Below are 17,349 nucleotides of genomic sequence, written 5' to 3'. Positions count from 1 at the left end.
GGGTCTGACCTGAGCCTTCCTGAAGGGAGTAGGGGAATACTCTCACTTGAGTTAGGATGGAGAATGTATTAGTTCCACAACTATTAAAAATATTCCTGGCAATAGACCTACATTTGATTTAGCACTTGCTTTATTCTCACTGTGTTCTGCTGGTTAGGGACTAAAGAATTTTCACTGTGTTGCTATGGCCATGTGCTTGTTTGGCACACAGCAGGTGAATTTTTCAGATGAGGAAGAGAGTGATGATGCTTTTCTCTTGTGCTGATGCAATAGTGACTGTTTCCCTTAGCAAAGCAAATACCTCATGAGGTGTGTAGACCAAAACACCTGAGGTGTTCCAAGTTTCAAGAGATTGGTTTTTCCATGCAGGATCTAACACCATCAGGAAAGTGCTTTTGTACAAGGGGCCTTCTTCAAAGTCGTGCTTGGTCATCTCTGTAGCCTCCAGGAGCTGCTGCAGCAAGGCTGCCTGACTTTGAGGTTGGCAGTGATTCTTTCTGGTGAGTGTCTAGTTGTTTCACAAACCAGTAAATCCTCAGTCCTCAGCACTGAAACATCCATTAGTGGGGTGATCTTCCCCTCTGAAAACTTCTCCTACTGCAGCTGTTTCCTTCTTGAACACAACAGTGGCCTTGAGCAGCAATAAATCTGTGCTGGGAAAAACTCAGCATGTTTGTCAGCACAATGGAGCACAGCAGAGAAAGGAAATGTCTATGAAACCACAGTCTTTGGTGCTCAAACATGAGTCTAGGCCCTCACAAAAGGGTGTGAAGCCATCGGAAAAGTTAAATATGCTCCTTTATTTCTCATGGTCTTCTCTGTGGTAGCTGGTGATCACCTAGGTAAACATTTCAGGAACTGGCTAAAGGTCTTCCTGGCTGCCTATGATTTGAGTGATGTTGAAGTCTTTTTTGCTCATGGCTTTTTACAGTAGATGGACATGGTCACTTCAATAGAAATGAGATTTATTTTATCTAATTGGCTTTTTATAGTCTCTGATTTGTTCCTATTTAGGTAGTAAAACCCCAATTTTACTGAGTAGGGGTTAACACCACACAATGTAGGTGCTTTCTTCTGTTGCTTGCTTGGGTTATAAATCATGCAGCAACTTTCTTTCCAGTAGTACTGCTACTTGGTGGTCTTGTGATGAGATGTGTGGCATTGTGAAAGCTTAAATGGAGCAGAGAAGATCCCTCCTCTCCAGGGATGTTTGGTTGGACTTGATCTCAAAGGTCTTTTCCATCCTGTGATTCTGAGTCCAAGGAGTGAGGAGTCAAAGGTTCTGCTCTCACAGCTGTTCTGGGCAGCAGGGAGCTGACACATTTCTTTAGTTGTGACCCTACAAACACCTCCCTGTTTCTGCAGCCTTAACCTGCCCAGCCCTTTGTGGCTTAGAGGAAGCATTGTGCCAGAGGTAGGATGGAGGAAGCTGTGTCCTGCCCCTTTATCCTGTCCCTGCCTGAGCACTGCTTTACACAGCAGCAAGGCATCCTGGTTCCCAAAGAGTTTCCAGGAGCCTTGGTGTGATGTAAAGGTGTAACCATGACTTGGAAAAAGTGAGGCTTGTAGCAACCAGCAAACACTCTGGGTTAAACAGGATACCACTACAAAGGGGTTGACCACCCTGCTTACTCCCACAAAGTATGCAGGTAGTATGATTTCTAACTGGAAAAGGTCAACCCTGCTCTGGTGTGTTGCCTTGTGACAAGTGGCAGAGGTTCTCTCCTTCCGCAGCACAGCACGCCAGTTGTCCCTCAGGGCAGAGGGCACTGCACATGCAAGAGATGTCTGAAGCATCCAAAAGGTCCCAGAGGTTGACTCCTCTTAGTCTCCAACCCTTCCTGCTGCCTAAAATTGGATTTGGGATGTATTTCTTTGCAGTGAGCTAAGGAAAAAGCAGAGGGAAACCTCAGGATTCCATGAAGTGCCTGTCAGACTTTGCTGTGGACAGGTTGAGCATCTCTGAAGCAGTCTTTCCAATTGAGGCACCAGCAGGCTAGAGGGGGTTGTTTGGATTTTGATGTTTCATTGTGGTGTAACATTTTGATGGTTCATTGTAGTGTCCCAGAGCAGGTTCCTTCAGACAGGGAAGTGTTTGAATGAGGCTTTGCAGTATCAGGTGCTAAGCAAAATGTTGATTTAAAAAGTACTTTTCCCACATTTCCCCGGAGGTCAGGAATTTGCTGGATGCATGGGAATGAGTCTGTGTTAACTTGGTACAGCAGCCCTGGTGGAAAACATTTCACTTGACCCAGAATTCATGTGCTATGTTCTCATTGCCCAGTGTTCTGCATCCCTGCTGGAGTGAGTTTGACTAATTTTTGCCTGTGATTCAGAACAGACGTGTGTCGGGAACCTCTTTTATTTTTTTTCCTTTTTAAATATGAAGTGAAAGTTTATCAGCCTATGGTTATACGAGACCATGGCCTGCCAAATGAGGAAGTAAAACCTTCCTATAAAATGAGTTCTGCCCACTGCACTTGCTTGCCTCAGTTGACATCAGCCCTACCTCTAAATACAAGCTGGTGACTTCCTTGTGAGCCTGGTACTGCTCTGAATCCAGCTTCTGGCTGGGGGATGGTGGGACAGCGCTGCTGGGCCACAGAGAGAACAGCTGCCAGGTAGGTACAGAGCAAGAGGGGCTACCTGTGGGCACAGCTCACTCCCTGGGGAGTTTGGCTTTATTATTTTTAGCAAATGGAGCAGGGAAGGTGGGGAAGAAAAAGGCAAATCTTTTCTTAGTCATCAAGACAACAAATGTCTGGTGTTGCTGTGAAGAGTTTATGAAGAGTTATGTGCATCTTCCATTTGTGAAAATAAGAATTCTTAGTTTTCTAAAGGTAGAGCAGCCCCACCACATGGCAGGGCTCAAATGGGCTGTCAGTCTTAGGTGGTTTGCAGTGTTATTGCCAGGGGTGAAGGAGGAAGAGGGGTGAAGTGATCCAGCCCTGAGGTGTGAGGAGCAACTCTGCGGTGGCAGGGAGCTGTAGCTGTGCTCCTTGTGCTGCTTGGCATGCACATGAACTTCAGAGAAGAACTTACCCTGCTCTGCCTTGACCAATGCCAGCCCTGGGGTTGTGTCCCCTCTGCCTCTGCTTGGGCAGAACAGGCCTCCGAGGGGGCTTTGAAGAGCCCTAATTCCCTGTGAGTCAAATTTCTCCTTGTGGTTCTGTGGCCTGGGGCTGCTGGAGGGGCTGCTCTGACTGGTCGGAAGAGAAGCAAACACCTGGTGGAAGGAAAAATTATTCTTTAAAGTCATTCAAGGTGTAGTAGTTGCCACCACTTCTCTGGAAAAGTGTTGTCAATTATAATTTTCTAATCTGAAAAATCTGTCGAAATATGCCAAAGGCAGAAAACCATAAGAGGTTTTTTGATATTTTTTTGTCAAAAGTTCTCATTGAAACATTAACCTTCTAAAATGTTAATATTGAAATAGAATTTTGGAAATCTGACTGAAGCCATTTCTTCTGTGTGTGTGTGTGTGTGTGTGTGTGTGTGTGTGTGTGTGTGTGTGTGTGTCTGTCTGTAAGAGGAGTCACAACAACACGGAGAGAGTGCTTTTTAAGATAGAACATAGGATGGGCACACTATTATCTGTGGATAAATTATTCTATAAAATCAGAAGACTTTGGCTTTCAGTGGAGAGAAAACAAAACCAGATTCCAGTGGGATCAGCTGAGATGAAGGGAAGGAAAGTGGCAGGAGGAAATCTAAGCAGTTTGCAAATGAAGGTCATAAAGTTTATAAACGGGATTTCATAGCCTGTTTGTGATAGCAGAAGCTGGACTCTGTGATACACAATTTCTCCTCTTGCCATGTTTTTTGTGCTGGTTATAAGCAGCCTGCTGACCTGCTGGACTTGGGCACACTCCTGAATGTTTATTAATGTGTAAGCCAGGGCTTTTATTGCATTTTAATTCCCCCTTGAGATGGGTGACCTCAGTGTTTTCTGTGACCAAGGCTTCCATCTCAGTTTTTCCAGATTATTCTCACTGTGGTGAAAACCCTGCAGTGACTGTATCACCCATTTATGGTGTTTGGCCACATGCAGCAGAAATCCAGTGGTTAACTTTGCAGAATTACCACATTGCTGGTGATGGCTGCTGCTGCATCACATCAACCCCAGGCAGCCATCCCATCCCATGCTCAGTTCAGTGCTTCCCATGCTTACCAGGCCAAAGGGATTCACTGCTTGCACGCAGGGACCAAGTCTTGCAAAAAGCAGCAGAATGTGCAGACATGGACCACGGGCTTGCTGCCTGGGATGGAGCTAGGAAAGTGTTGTGGTGAACAACTTTCATCCAGCACCTGCTCATGGGTGCTGGAGGCTGCAAGGTGGATGTGGCTTCTGTCCCCTCTGCAGCTGGTAAAATTCTAAAGAATTGAACTGAACCTAATTTCAGGTGAAATCCAGGACAAACATCCATGCAACAAAATGTGATGCTAACAGAGGAAATTGTTCTGATAGTAAAAGGAGGGGGGGAAAGAAAAATAAGAAAAAGCATCAAAGTAGACAGAAGTACAGGTTTGAAAACAAAAGTAATGGCAGTTAAAATATGTGGTAGATATTTTATTTTCAACCTGAAGACATACTAAGAAAAGTTTTGATTAACAGTAATTTATTTTTAAAAATCTCAGCATTTAAAAAAGGTCAAGTAGTACACTTCGGGTGCTTGGAGCCACTACTTGCATACATAGATGCAGGTTTTACTGTGGTGCTAGCCCAGAAGTGACTGCTTCTGCTTTATTTGGTTACATCAGTGTATTTCAGCTCAGACAGTAGCTGTTTCAAAGATGAGAAAACATTTCAATAACGAAAAAGCATTTTCATTTTCATCTTTTGTCAATGAATTAAAAACAAGGATTAGGTATAAAAATGGTTACAGAGTGCTCTGTGAGGAAAACAGTCACTGACTTAAATAAGCAATGCTTTAGTTTAGATGGAAAAATACACATGGTAACTGTTTTCCCCTTACAGTTATGACTTCAAGTATGTATTATTTTATTGATGCTGTTTGTAATTTTTATCTGAGTGCCAGATTTCTCCCAGAGAATACTTGAAATGTATAAAGCTACATAGAAAAGCAAAGATCAAAGTTTCAGGAGATGAGGTTATAATTATCATGTTTTCCTGCTGAACTAATCAGTTTTAAATTAACTGAACCCAGCGCGGAATTCTTCCCCAGAGCCTGAGAGGGCTCTTATGCCTTGGGGAGGAGCTTCACTCTGAATCCTCTCCCAGCTGCTTGTTTCCAGTACCTCCATGCCTTCTTCCATATGGTTTCAGCTTCTGGCTCCTGGAGTGGCCCACTGCTGGGCAGAGATTGTCTGGCGGGCTGGGAAGGGGAGCTGGTGGTGGAATATTCTGGCTCTGGGCACAGAGGGGTTTGTTTGGCCAGTTAGTTCTGCATCTGACCACAGTCAGCAAAGGGAAGACATCCCTTACATCCCTCGTGTGGGTAGAAGAGCCAGCCACAGCTTTCAACCAGGTAGCATCAATAACTGCAGTGATGTGGCAAGAGATGCTTCAGTGCAAGCAAGCTAACAGTGACTGAAGGTGTTTGGCTTGACAGATGAGTGCTCACCCACTGTGTGTGTTCTCCCATGTCACGCTTGTTGGGCTTGGGCAGCTCTGGGTATCCCTGACTGTGCTGCCCATCCCCTTCATTCACTGGGTAGACCAGAAATCTATGTGGTGCAGTTCTGGAGAATATGAAGTAGCTTTTTGCTACTTTTGCACACTCATTTCTGAATTACCTTGACAATAAACATAAGTGAAATTGAAACCGCTTTCTGGATCACCTGCTTCAAGGCACTGTCCTGACGGCTTTCAAAAAAAATAAGCTTCTTCTCTGAAAATAAAAAGTCCTCACTGAAATAGCAAGTAACGGGAAAAGAGTAGCCAGGCATCATTAGAACTGATGAGTGACATAATTTCAGAAATTATGTCTGTGTACACACAGACAGATACATAGTAGGAAAGAGAAAACTATAAAAAAAATCTGTTTCCAGATACTTTGCAAACAATATGTTTCCTTAAATCACTGGATGAAATTTGCTATACATCTTAAGTTGCTATGGCATCTGAGCCTGTCCAGTAAAGCTTGACATATTTATCTCAGGCTGAGAAACCACACAGCAAATTGAAAATCCCCTTTGTGTCATTTCCTGTGAGATAAGTCTGCAGAACCAACTCACGCATGCAGCCTGTCTGCGTACAGACACCCTGACACAGCTCACCAAGTAAAGTGACACCTGTCTGACATAATGTTTGGAGAGTGACGAACATTGCATGGGACACTCTGGTGCTTTTATAATTGAGAGCGGACCAGAATGCTGAGAGAAGACTGGACAGTGTCCTCAGAGAGAAGACAGCTAATCTGGTCCCTGCTGTGCACTAGGCAAAGAATTTAGATGATTGCATCTTCTTCCTTAATGCTTTTGTTTTGTTGTTGCTGATTTTTCCCTCCCTGAAGCTGATGCCTGTTCAACACAGCTGGGAAGACAGGATCATCAGGTTTAAAGGAACATAAAAGCCTGCTAAAATGGCACTGGCCAGTTCAATTTCTAGCAAAGAACCACCACCACACTCCAGAAAAGTTTCTGCAGCAGGGGTGGAAGTGCACCAGAGCAAGATGGATTTCTTCTGCAAGTTGGGCTATGGTAAGCAGGACATCTGCAAAGTGCTGGAGAACCTGGGCCAAGAGGCCCTGGAGGATGATGTGCTGAAAGAGCTGATTCGGTTGGGGAGCAAACCTCAGGCTCTGGAGAACCAGGCTCAGCCTTCCCAGCTAAAGCTGGTTGCCCGTGGATCGTGTAGCACCACCCCGGGGCTGAAGTGGCTGGGAGAAGAGGAAAGTGATTCTTCCGACTCCTTGAGGCCCATTGTGATCGATGGCAGCAACGTTGCAATGAGGTAAGCTCCGTTTCTTGAAGGCTTCTCTCTTCCTCTGAAGCTTTTGACTTTTAAAACTGATGGCTTGAAGTGAGTTTTTCCTTCAGGTGAGAGGGGCATTGATGCATTTGATGTATGAATAATTGCTTATTCCTGTTCTTTGGCTTTTGCTGTCGTGGTGCCCATGAATATGCACATCACATGCAATTATTGGCTCACTCTGCATTCTGCCCCTCTATAAGGCAACCTCTGTCCACTGTTTATGGCAGTGTCTCTCCCTTGGAGCTCACCAGTAAACTACCCCCCATTTCCAAATAGGCACCTAAGATTTCCAAACCTGAGATGTTTCCAGGGAAAATCTGGTGAACAGATAGACAGACCACCCAACCAATCTAAGGAGAGGGGAAATAGTCAGTCGGGTGACTGTGGTTTCTAACAATACCACCGTTTTACTGCTTTGTCGTGCAAGTAAACTCGAAAAGTAAATGAAAGTCAAAAATCAACAAAAATTATGCAAGCTAGGAACATTTCCTGGTTTATATAATTTTAGTTGGTTTTCTATTTGGCTTCCATTTTAGGTAAATATCAGGGAATTGATTGTTGACTTGTATTGAATAGATTCATTTCCTCCTTAGTCATTCTGTTTCTGGGAAATGTCGCATCAACCCGTGCTGGCCAATTACATTTCCTGAGCAATGCCCTGGCACTGTGAAAACGCTCTTACAGATGGGGAGCCTGGCCCATCCCTGTGGATGGGATGTCCAAGATGGCAGTGAGTTGGCCTCTGTTTATCCAAGCAGTACGGAGCCAAGAGTCCAGGATTCACTGGCTATCCATCTGTTTTCTCCAGTAACTTCCCTGTCCATTCAGCAGGGCCAAGCTCATCCCTGCAGGCTGAGGGGGGCAAAGGAAGGCTTCCTCCTTGTGTTAGCCATCCTTTGAGATGAGATGAGACCATATCCCCTCTGGCTGGAGAGAAAAGTGGCCAAGCACATCCAGAGCAACCGGAGACCAAGCAAATTATGCCATCTTGTGGGTGAAGGGAGAAATCCCAGAAAAAACCAAGTTGTTCCCTGCTCACGGCAGCTCACTAGGAGTGGGAAATACACAACAGGGCAAAATTATTTGGCCTTGTCTGGGCCATGAGCTTGGTAGCCAGGTGTTAGGATCTCCTGCCCTGCTTTGCCTCTTCACCCAAGCCCCTCCTCAGGGTGTCTTTCTTGTCTCTGCAAAAAAACTGAGCACCCACTCGGGCAGTGTGGCTGAGCTGATCGCCCACCCTGCATTGTGCCGGGGTCAGTGTTACCCATGGTGGGCCATGGGCTCTGTTCTCAGCTCTCCAGGCACAGCAGATTTAAGTTTCAGAAAGGCAAAGGTTTTACAGCTCTTTTCAGACATCTCGACCTCTGTCTTGGTAATGAGCCTGTGGATGGTGGAGGAGACCATTGATCTCGTCATTTCAGTAGGTACTGAAAGGGCACAGCTGCTTTCCTCTCCTGGATGCCTTTCTAAGTGGTGCTGAATGGCATTTGCTTTGGCTAATGGGGTAGGCCTGGTCAGTGCTTTCAGTATCCTTATTTAATTTTTCTTGTTTGTGACTGTCTGAGTGAGATTGGCTTTATTATGCAGAAAGGTCAAAGTACAAGGATGAGCATTCTGTAGATATTGTGAAGGCATTTATCCACTTAGGACTTTGGGTGCAGTTTATTTGGTTTCCCTGTGCAGGGGTAGTTAACAAACTACCTTCCTTGACACATACACTGCACTGTAGTCAAAGTTTAGATAAGTGAATGCCAAGCAGCAGGAACTTTGAGGGAAGGTGGAACATTTAGAAGGATTGTTTCCCTTGAGGTTATTTTCTGTCTTATGCTGCATATTGAATTCTTCAGAATCCCCCTTGCTGGCACTTCTAGAACACTTGTCTTGGGGCTTTGTACCTCTGTGCAATGAAGAAAATATCCATCAACTAGAGCAGGATAAAATTGGGCCTGAGGCACCTGTGGCCATCTCCATCATGTCTTGTCCCTTTTTTGGTTCTCTGTTATTTCCTATCCTGCCTCTTACAGTTTTTCTTCCCCTATACTTTGTCTCATGTTTCCAAAAAAGATCACCAGTGGAGTGCACTGTGATCACACCTGCAGCCACTTCAGCCATTAAAATCTCTAATGGCCCTGTTACCACAGAAGAAAATTCCCACATTTTGTTTCTCACAGGAGCCTCATGGGTTTCTGCTTGTGCAGAAAGAAACTCTCACCCCTCAAACGTTTTTCAGACAAGGCACATGAAGGGTTTGACAAGGCCTAACATCTTCTTGGTACTTTAGAACTTAAGTCCATCCAGATACAGATGGAAGGATTAGGCTTGGGTCACATAAATGGGGGACAGGATACCTTTGTTTTTAAGTATCCAAACTGTTTCAGATAAATCTTTGGCCTGCTGGAGGAGGTGTTTGGGTCTGTCCGATCAGGACACCCTGCTGGTTGTTTTCTTGGAAACTGGTGAATGACACAAAAGCTGTTTATTTTGCCTTTTGATTACTGGCTCAGTTAAAGAGAGCTCTGAGCTTCATGAAAGCTTTGCCTCATCATCCTCTCTCTTTCTTTATAGTCATGGAAACAAGGAGGTGTTCTCCTGCTGGGGGATCCAGCTGGCAGTGGATTGGTTTCGAGAGAGGGGGCACACTTACATCAAGGTTTTTGTCCCACTCTGGAGAAAGGAACCCCCTCGACAAGACAGCCCCATTGCAGGTAGGTCACCATCCTGGCTGTAATTTGGCAGCCATTAGGTGCAGTTTGGAGACATAGGGGGTGTGAAGAACCCAGTACAGGTTTTTTTCCTGTAAAGACAAGCACAGTGCAAGTTGTGTATCACGCTTCCCTCACTTAAATGAGTCATTAATTCATTGCCCCATTCAGTGCTCCTGGCTAGCAGCTAAAACTGCTTACAAGGCTTTGTTACACTGCTTTAAACCTTCTGCTCAACAAGCACAAGGTGCTGCCAAGCTGAGTTAAAGGATTTTGTCAGCTTGCAATGAGTCTGTGGAGCCTTTGAGGACTGCCAGGAGACAGTGATGTTCATTACTGCATGACTATTTTCTGTCAGCCTGCTGCCCAACACAGAGGGTGCATGGGTTCCCCTTCCAGGAGAAGAAAATGCATCAGCAGAAGTCTGTGGAGAGAAGTGAGACTCAGTTTGTCGGGAAATACTTTGTCTGGAAATCAGCCAGGTTTGTGCCAGAAGCTTGGTGTCTGCAGATGAGGTGGATCTGTCTACCTGCAGAGAAGGAATGGCAAGAGGTCAGAGTGTCCTCAACAGCAGCAAAAGAAGTTTATTTATGGATTTTATCACACACGTTTTATCTCCATGCAAAGCTTACATCAGGGCTGGTTGTGAGCCTTCTGGCATCTAGCAGGGCAAAAAGGGCACTGCAGGGATTTAGTATCAGACTCTGGTGTAGAATTCAAGGCATTCTTTTACAGATAAGACTTAAAAATCAAAAAAGGGTAATGGGTTTTTTTAGTAAAAAAAAAAAAAAATTACTGGTTAGGTAAAACCTCTTTGTAAAAGACCTAATTTTCAAGTTGCCAAATAACCACCAAATATCACTGCATCTGAAAATTGCACCATGCCTTTCCTAAAGTGCTGAAATACCTTTAGATTCCTCTAGGTTTCTAGCAGACATTTGTGACATGGTTATAATTAATTAATTTGTGTCTCTTTTATTTTTGCTTCCCTCATCTGCCAATTCCCCCGCCAGATCAGCACATCCTTGAGGAGCTGGAAAAGCAATCCATCCTGGTCTACACACCCTCCCGGAAGGTGAAAGGCAAGCGGGTGGTTTGCTACGACGATCGCTACATAGTGAAAGTTGCTTATGAGAAAGACGGAGTCATTGTGTCCAATGACCACTACCGGGATCTCCAAAATGAAAACCCCGAGTGGAAATGGTTCATTGAGCAGCGACTACTCATGTACTCTTTTGTCAGCAACAGGTAAGAGATGACAGTGTTACAGAGCCTAGAATTTAAATGTTATGGGCCAAGTCACCTCCAGCATCAGAGTACCTCCCATCAGTTGCAGAACACGTGAGCCTTTTTATGAAAGGAATTTACTGCAGCTTTTCTTGTCTCGTTTCTTGATTGTCCTACTCCCTCAGCTTTGGTCTTAAAACCTTCCGTGCCACTCTTCTATGAACTTTACTACTTGAATGGCAGCATTAGTGACCAGCTTTGCTTCTTTCCAATCCAAGCTGCGATGTTGAACCGAGGGCTGGTATCTTTTAATTTCTATTTCCTGTAAGAAGCAGAATTAAATCCATGAGAGGAGGCTGGCTGGCAGTATTTTTAATTTCTCTACATGAGAAAATAGGACTTTTCCCTGTGTTTCTGCAGTTGTAGCTTGCTAAAAGAGACAAGAATCTGGTCTCTCTGGCCCTTCACCATCCCTGCTGAGAGAAGGTTTTCATTCTGGCACTTGCACCAAGCCCGTGAGGCTGAGCTGAGTGCTCCTGTGTTCATACTCTTCTCTCCTGAGTTTCCTAATAGCTGAGCTGTCCAGGGGAAATGCACTTCCCTGAGACATCCAGTGTGCACAGACATGTGCTTACATCCATGGCTTCTTTTACTTTTCCAGGTTTATGCCTCCCGATGATCCATTAGGCCGGCATGGACCCACCTTGACTAACTTCCTCAGCAAAAAGCCAGTGTTTCCTGAAAAAAAATGGCAGCCTTGTCCTTATGGTGGGTTTCTCCCCATGCTGTGAACTGCCCCCTGCTTCCCAGCAGTGCTCTCCCTCGGCTAGGGGCCGCTGCCATGTGCTGTCCTGCTCCGTGTGGCAGGCACTTGGCTTGGGGTTGCTCAAAGGTGTGATGCTTTTCCCCTTCTGCTTGAGTGGCTTCAGCCTCAGCAAAGGCAGCAGATGTTTTTTGGGCCCCTCCACCCTTGCCTGCACACAGCACCCACGGGCGCTGTGGCTGTGCTGGCTGTCCTGCCCACACACACTTCTCACTTGGTGGAGTGGATTTAGCTGCAGCACTAGGGAATGGCCATCCAAACACCTTCCTTCTCTCCCCTCCCACCAGCCCCCCTAGCAATGTGCAGGTTTCTCAGAGGTCAATCATTATGCCATTTTTTAAAGCAACCTTTTGTAGCAGCAAGCCTCCCAGCCCACCGAGTGCAGGAACTGAAACATGAATATCAGACACTTCCAAAATAGCGAAGACTTCCTTTCGCTGCTGCTTCACCCTGCTATTTATATCAGCAATATTTAAATCTGGAGTCAACAGTACTGAGTTTGAAAACAGTACTTCCTCTTTTCTGTGTCCACCCAGTGCTCGGGAGAAGCGATGTGTGCATTAATTGATGTCGGTGCTAGCGACAACTTCCTGTCTGATTTGTTTTTATCCTTTCAGGTAAAAAATGCACCTATGGCAATAAATGCAAATTTTACCACCCAGAGAAACAACGTCACGCTCAGCTTTCAGTTGCTGATGAGCTCAGGGCCAAAACAAAGGTCCCGTTTGCGCTGGGGAAAGAGGAGGAGAGGCGCCAGTGCTCCCCGTGCGATGCCTGCACAGGAACTCTGCGGGAAGCCAGAGGCTGCTCTGGGCCTTGCTGCTGCCCAGGCAGGGCCCCGGGGAGCTGCCCTGAGCACTCCTTCCGTGCCTGGGCCAGCAGTCCCGGCTCCGACCTGCGGCTGGACCAGCGCTTGCCGCAGCCGGAGCCGCTCCTGGAGAAGATGTCAGCGGTGTCCATCAGCGAGGACACCTACGGCTGCAGCTGGTCCCTGTGCGCCTCTGGGGACAGGGGGGTCACGGCCGGCCCTCAGCGCTGCTCTGGCCTCAGGCACGAACTGCTCTCGCTCCATCAGCGCCGGGGCTTGGAGCGCAGCGGCTGTCCCGGCTGTCCCTTCCCGCGGACGGGGCTCCCGCGGGCGCACGGCGGGACGTGCCCGCGGCACGGCTGGGCTCGGCAGCGCCCGGCTGTGCCCGGAACAGGCCGGGGGAGCTCCTTCCCCGGCGGTGCTCAGCACGAACAGGCCCTGGAGACGCCGCAGCCCCTTCTGCTGCAGCCCACAGCCCCGTCCCCGGCCGGGCTCCCCCCGCACAGCGAGCCCCGGCTGCAGCGGCGGCAGCGCTGCTTCCCCGGCCCGGCCCCGGGGCAGCCCGCGCCCTCCGAGCCCAGCATCGGAACCGCCTTATTCCAGAAAGCCCACGCCTACCCCAGTGCCTCTTACAGGGACTACTGGCCCAGCCCTGCCCAGCAAATGAACATCCACAGGGAGCTGTGCTCCCCTTATCCTTACAGCGGGATGAGCCAGGTCATGACTTTGTACCCCAGGATCCAGGATAAGGGGACTGGAGCACCGCCCCTATGAAGACAGGCTCGGGAAGTTGGGGCTGTTCAGCCTGGAGACCTCATAGAAGTTGCATGGAGACCTCATAGAAACCTTCCAGTATCTGAAGAGAGCCTACAAGGAAGCCAGAGAGGGACACTTAATCAGGAACTATAATGATAGTACACAGGGGATTGGCTTCAAACTGAGACGGGGTAGATTTAGATTACATTTTAGGATGAAATTCTTAATTGTGTGGGTGGTGAGACACTAGAACAGGTTGCTCAGAGAAGTTGTGGATGCCCCATCCCTGGAAGTGTTTAAGGCCAGGTTGGGTGGGGCTCTGAGCAATCTGGTGTAGTAAAAGATGTCCCTGCCCATGCATGGCAGCAGGGGTTTTGGAACTGCATGATCTTTTGGGTTCCTCCTGACTCAAACCTGTGATTCTATGATATTGCCTGTTGGACTTTAATGATTCAAAGACACAGAAACCTGTGAAACCTCCAGAGCAAACCATTCCAAATAATCACAAGTCCCAGAGCCAAGAAGATGCTATTCTGAGGCTTAACTAAGTGTTTTTGCTATGGCGAGGATTACAGCTGCTCCAGGAATACAAGTACAAGCATCAAATCAAGGCAAAGGCTGTCATCCATGGCAGTGGGATTGCATTCCACCTCCCCTGAAAGAGAGCAGGAGGGCTCAGGGTTATTGGGCTGTTGGCATTTGAACCTCACTGGTGCCTGGACCAAGGATGGCACAATTTTCATTAACACCCTGAAACACTAGATGTGTTTTTAGAGTTCTAACCTATGGTTCAGCTTCTGTAAAACAACCGTGCTCCCCAGTCCCCAGTGAAGGGCTCTCCCATGGCCTGTCACTGTCATTTGGCCTCTTCCCCTAGCACAGGGCCTTGTTCTCTGCTAGAAGGCAGTTTTGGATTCCTGTCATTGCCTGATTCAAGCCCAATCCACTGTCAGTGAGCTTTCAGAGCTACATCTCCTGCTTCTAAAGCAATGCTGGGAGCACACAGAACCCCTAGCAGAGGGGCTGGAGGTGCACCAGAGCACCTGAAGGAGGACACAGGTACATTTCTCAGAAAAGAGATGCACACAGCATAAATAAAATCAGGGAAGTAATCTTCAGTGTAAGTCCTGGTGTGGACTGAGGGGTCAGGGCTGGTAATTAAAAAAAATCCAGAACTCCAGATTGAGAAGAGGAAAAAGAGGGGGGAAAAAAAGCTCAAAAGTGTCTCCTGTATGGAACAAGAAATCTATTGTTGACTTACCTCTTAATTACCAAATGTGGCCCCATAATGCAATTATACAGTAAACTATGTTCTGTTAGGACATGTTTGATTTTCGGTAAGCTGTAAAGCTGCTAATCTTTGCATTATTCCACCAAATGCTTCAGGTTATAATTCAAATAGTAACGTTGATCCTGAAGGGTTTTTTTGGCATTATACCAAAGTTTAAGTATGTCAGTATGACATGTTTTAAAAATGTTTTAACATATTATAAAATGTTTATCTATAACACTTTGTTCTCAATAATGTCTTCTTTATTTTCTGGATTTTACTTAGGTGGTGGGATTTTTGTTGTTATTTTGTACAGTTTTTGGTTTCGATTGTTTTTTTCCTGTAGTCCTCTTAGAACAGATGCTTCAACATTCAGGTGGGATTTTCAAGCTCTTTGACCCTGCAGTATCTCATTTCTCTGAAGTGCAATGTTGTTAGTTCCAGGAAGGAATTAAGCATGGTCCTCAATGAGAAATTGGAATTCTGTTGCTTGCACAAGGTGGCAGTAATTTACCCTTAGTGACATTATCGCATGATGAATTTTTTGAAAGTGGTGACAGTTGGACCTGTTTCCCTCTGGAAACCACCACCATTTTTTTTCCTTTTTTTGGTGATGGTGTTCGAAGAATCTGCAGAAACAAAGTATACTGTATCTGTTCAGTTTCTTATGCCCCTGTGGTTGGCTCCAAAAAACAGCAATTTGGATTTTGGAGATATGACTTACGCTCACAGAACACGACAGTTTTTTTCCATAAGTCCTATGGATTGCTGGAATGGCTTATAAATTTATCCACAACATATTACATAAGGATTAGAAGTTGTCTTACAACAAAACTATGGAAAAAAATTCTCTGTGATATGCCTCAAAAAATACTGGAGACGAAGTGTGATGCTGAGTGGAAAAATACCTTCCACTCACTCAAACAAAGTGAGTCCCAAATGGCAGCAGCCAGAAAACACACACACAGCAATGGAGCAGGATGTAACTGTACATGCCAACATTAATTTTCATGTCTGGCATGCAGGTTACATGTTTCAATACACAAAGCATTTAAAAATCCATAGGAAAATTGGCACACTGCCTTTATATGGTGTCCTCGGCTTGCTGGAGATGTGCATGAACTTTTCTCCCTTTCCTTTGAGGATGCACAGGAATTTGGTGGTTGTTCAAAACTCTCTCAATGTTTTTAACTTTTTTTTTCCCTTTTAATTTCTGTCATATTTACTGAGGAATCTTTTTGTAAAATACATAGAATGTGCACTCTGCTGAGAGTGTCTGAGAAAATAAATCAGACTTTGGTGCTAAACAGAACTTGATTTCTCTTGGCTCTTGTGCTCACCAGAGGGTTTTTTCTCATGGGGATTTTGTTGGAAGGGCAGCTCAGCAGCGCTGTGTCACTGCCTGAGAAGAACTCTGCTGCTGGCCAGGAGACCACAGAAAGCAGGGAGTGTTTCCCTGTTCCACACAGCCCAGGCACATGGGGCTCAGGGGCTCCTGCTGCAGGGCCTTTTGCCCTTCCAAAGCAGGGATTTCTATTTGCCTTAGTCAGCCCCTGGAGCAAGGGAAAGGGCTGTGAGCACAAAGGAGGCGGCAGCTTTTGGACAGAGGGGTAAGAGGCTGTTGCTATTTGGTATCTCTGCTGAGATGCATTTGAGGCCAGTTCTCGCTGCCAAGTTGCAAATGAACCCATAAATCTTAACAGGCTCAGAAAGCCCTTGATGTTCTTTGCTTTTTGGTTGTCAAGACTCTTTTAGAAGAAGCTGGAAGCACTGAGAGCAATCTTCCAGGAGATGGGCTGCTTTCCCAAGGGAGATTTACAGAGTTGCCAAGTTCATTAAAAAAAAAAAAAAAAAAAGGAAAAAAAGAGTCAGGAAAAAAAAAAATCCTCTTTCTTTCTCTATACTCTGCCCTTTCCAAAAAGGCAGAAAGCCAGAGACACCCTCCCTTGCAAGGGGCTAGGGAAACTAAACACAAATATTTCACTGAGAAGCTTTGGGTCAGCCCTGCAATAGCTCCTCAGTGTAAGAAGGGGGAAGGAGGGTGCTCTTTGCAGTCCTGGGCACCTCAACACACCTCCCACCACATCTTCTAAAACACAGCAATCTCTCCTTTGCAGAACATGGATGACAGACCTACTAATGTGGTGTGCTGAGGTACCATAAGAATTAATGCCATAAAACAGTCTATAGAGTAGATAATCTTGCTGCGTATATCAAACACTTGTATTTGCCAATTATTCTGAGAAGTTTTGATAATATTTTAACTCGGTTCCCACAGGAGCTGGCACAATTTATGAGCAAATATTTGAACTAATCACAAAAACTAAGTAGAACACGACTTCTCTCTGCCTTAAAAAATGTTGGGAAGAACAAGTCCTGTACTTCACCAAGTGTGACAGACCTTTGCACTCCCTCATGTATACACACGACTGCTGTAGGATCTATCTCCCATGCACTGGTGGGACTGGATGCTTTGAACTCTTGAGAAGAGTTTAATATTACAGCACCACTACCATTATTTAAAAAGTGCTATGACTTGCTATTGATAACAATGGGATTTTTATAGTATTTTAGCCACATCCCTTCTCCACCCCCAGCTGGGCTCACTGCCTTGAAGTGTTGCAGCAGGCTCAAAGGAACTCCTTAGTGAGATGTGCTGACTTTGCAAATGCAGCCCAAGCAGACGTGCATGTGGAGCAGAGCAGTGAGTGCACACAGCCATGCGTGGGGACAGCACATGGGAGGCAGTGAGCCAGAGAGCCAGGACAGCCGCTGCAGGGCTTTGAGTGCAGGAAATGGGATGATGTGCATCAGGGTGGCACCAGG

General features: G+C 46.1%; 1 protein-coding gene across 1 annotated transcript; it reads left to right on the top strand.

The window, feature by feature from the left end:
* The first annotated feature begins 101 nt into the window (after positions 1 to 101).
* Positions 102 to 15,833, top strand: ZC3H12D (zinc finger CCCH-type containing 12D). Its single transcript, XM_085575388.1, has 6 exons — positions 102 to 2,621; positions 6,477 to 6,916; positions 9,503 to 9,642; positions 10,653 to 10,887; positions 11,528 to 11,634; positions 12,307 to 15,833. Exons 2-6 carry the CDS (start codon positions 6,546 to 6,548, stop codon positions 13,269 to 13,271), a joined length of 1,818 nt encoding a protein of 605 aa, XP_085431514.1. The 5' UTR covers positions 102 to 2,621; positions 6,477 to 6,545; the 3' UTR covers positions 13,272 to 15,833.
* Positions 15,834 to 17,349: the final 1,516 nt, after the last annotated feature.

The sequence above is a fragment of the Lonchura striata genome, chromosome 3, assembly GCF_050655825.1.
Source record: "Lonchura striata isolate lonStrDom1 chromosome 3, ASM5065582v1, whole genome shotgun sequence".
Taxonomy (NCBI): Eukaryota; Metazoa; Chordata; class Aves; order Passeriformes; family Estrildidae; genus Lonchura; species Lonchura striata.
The sequence above is the reverse complement of the archived record's forward strand: the minus strand, read 5'-3'. Positions and strand labels throughout refer to the sequence as shown.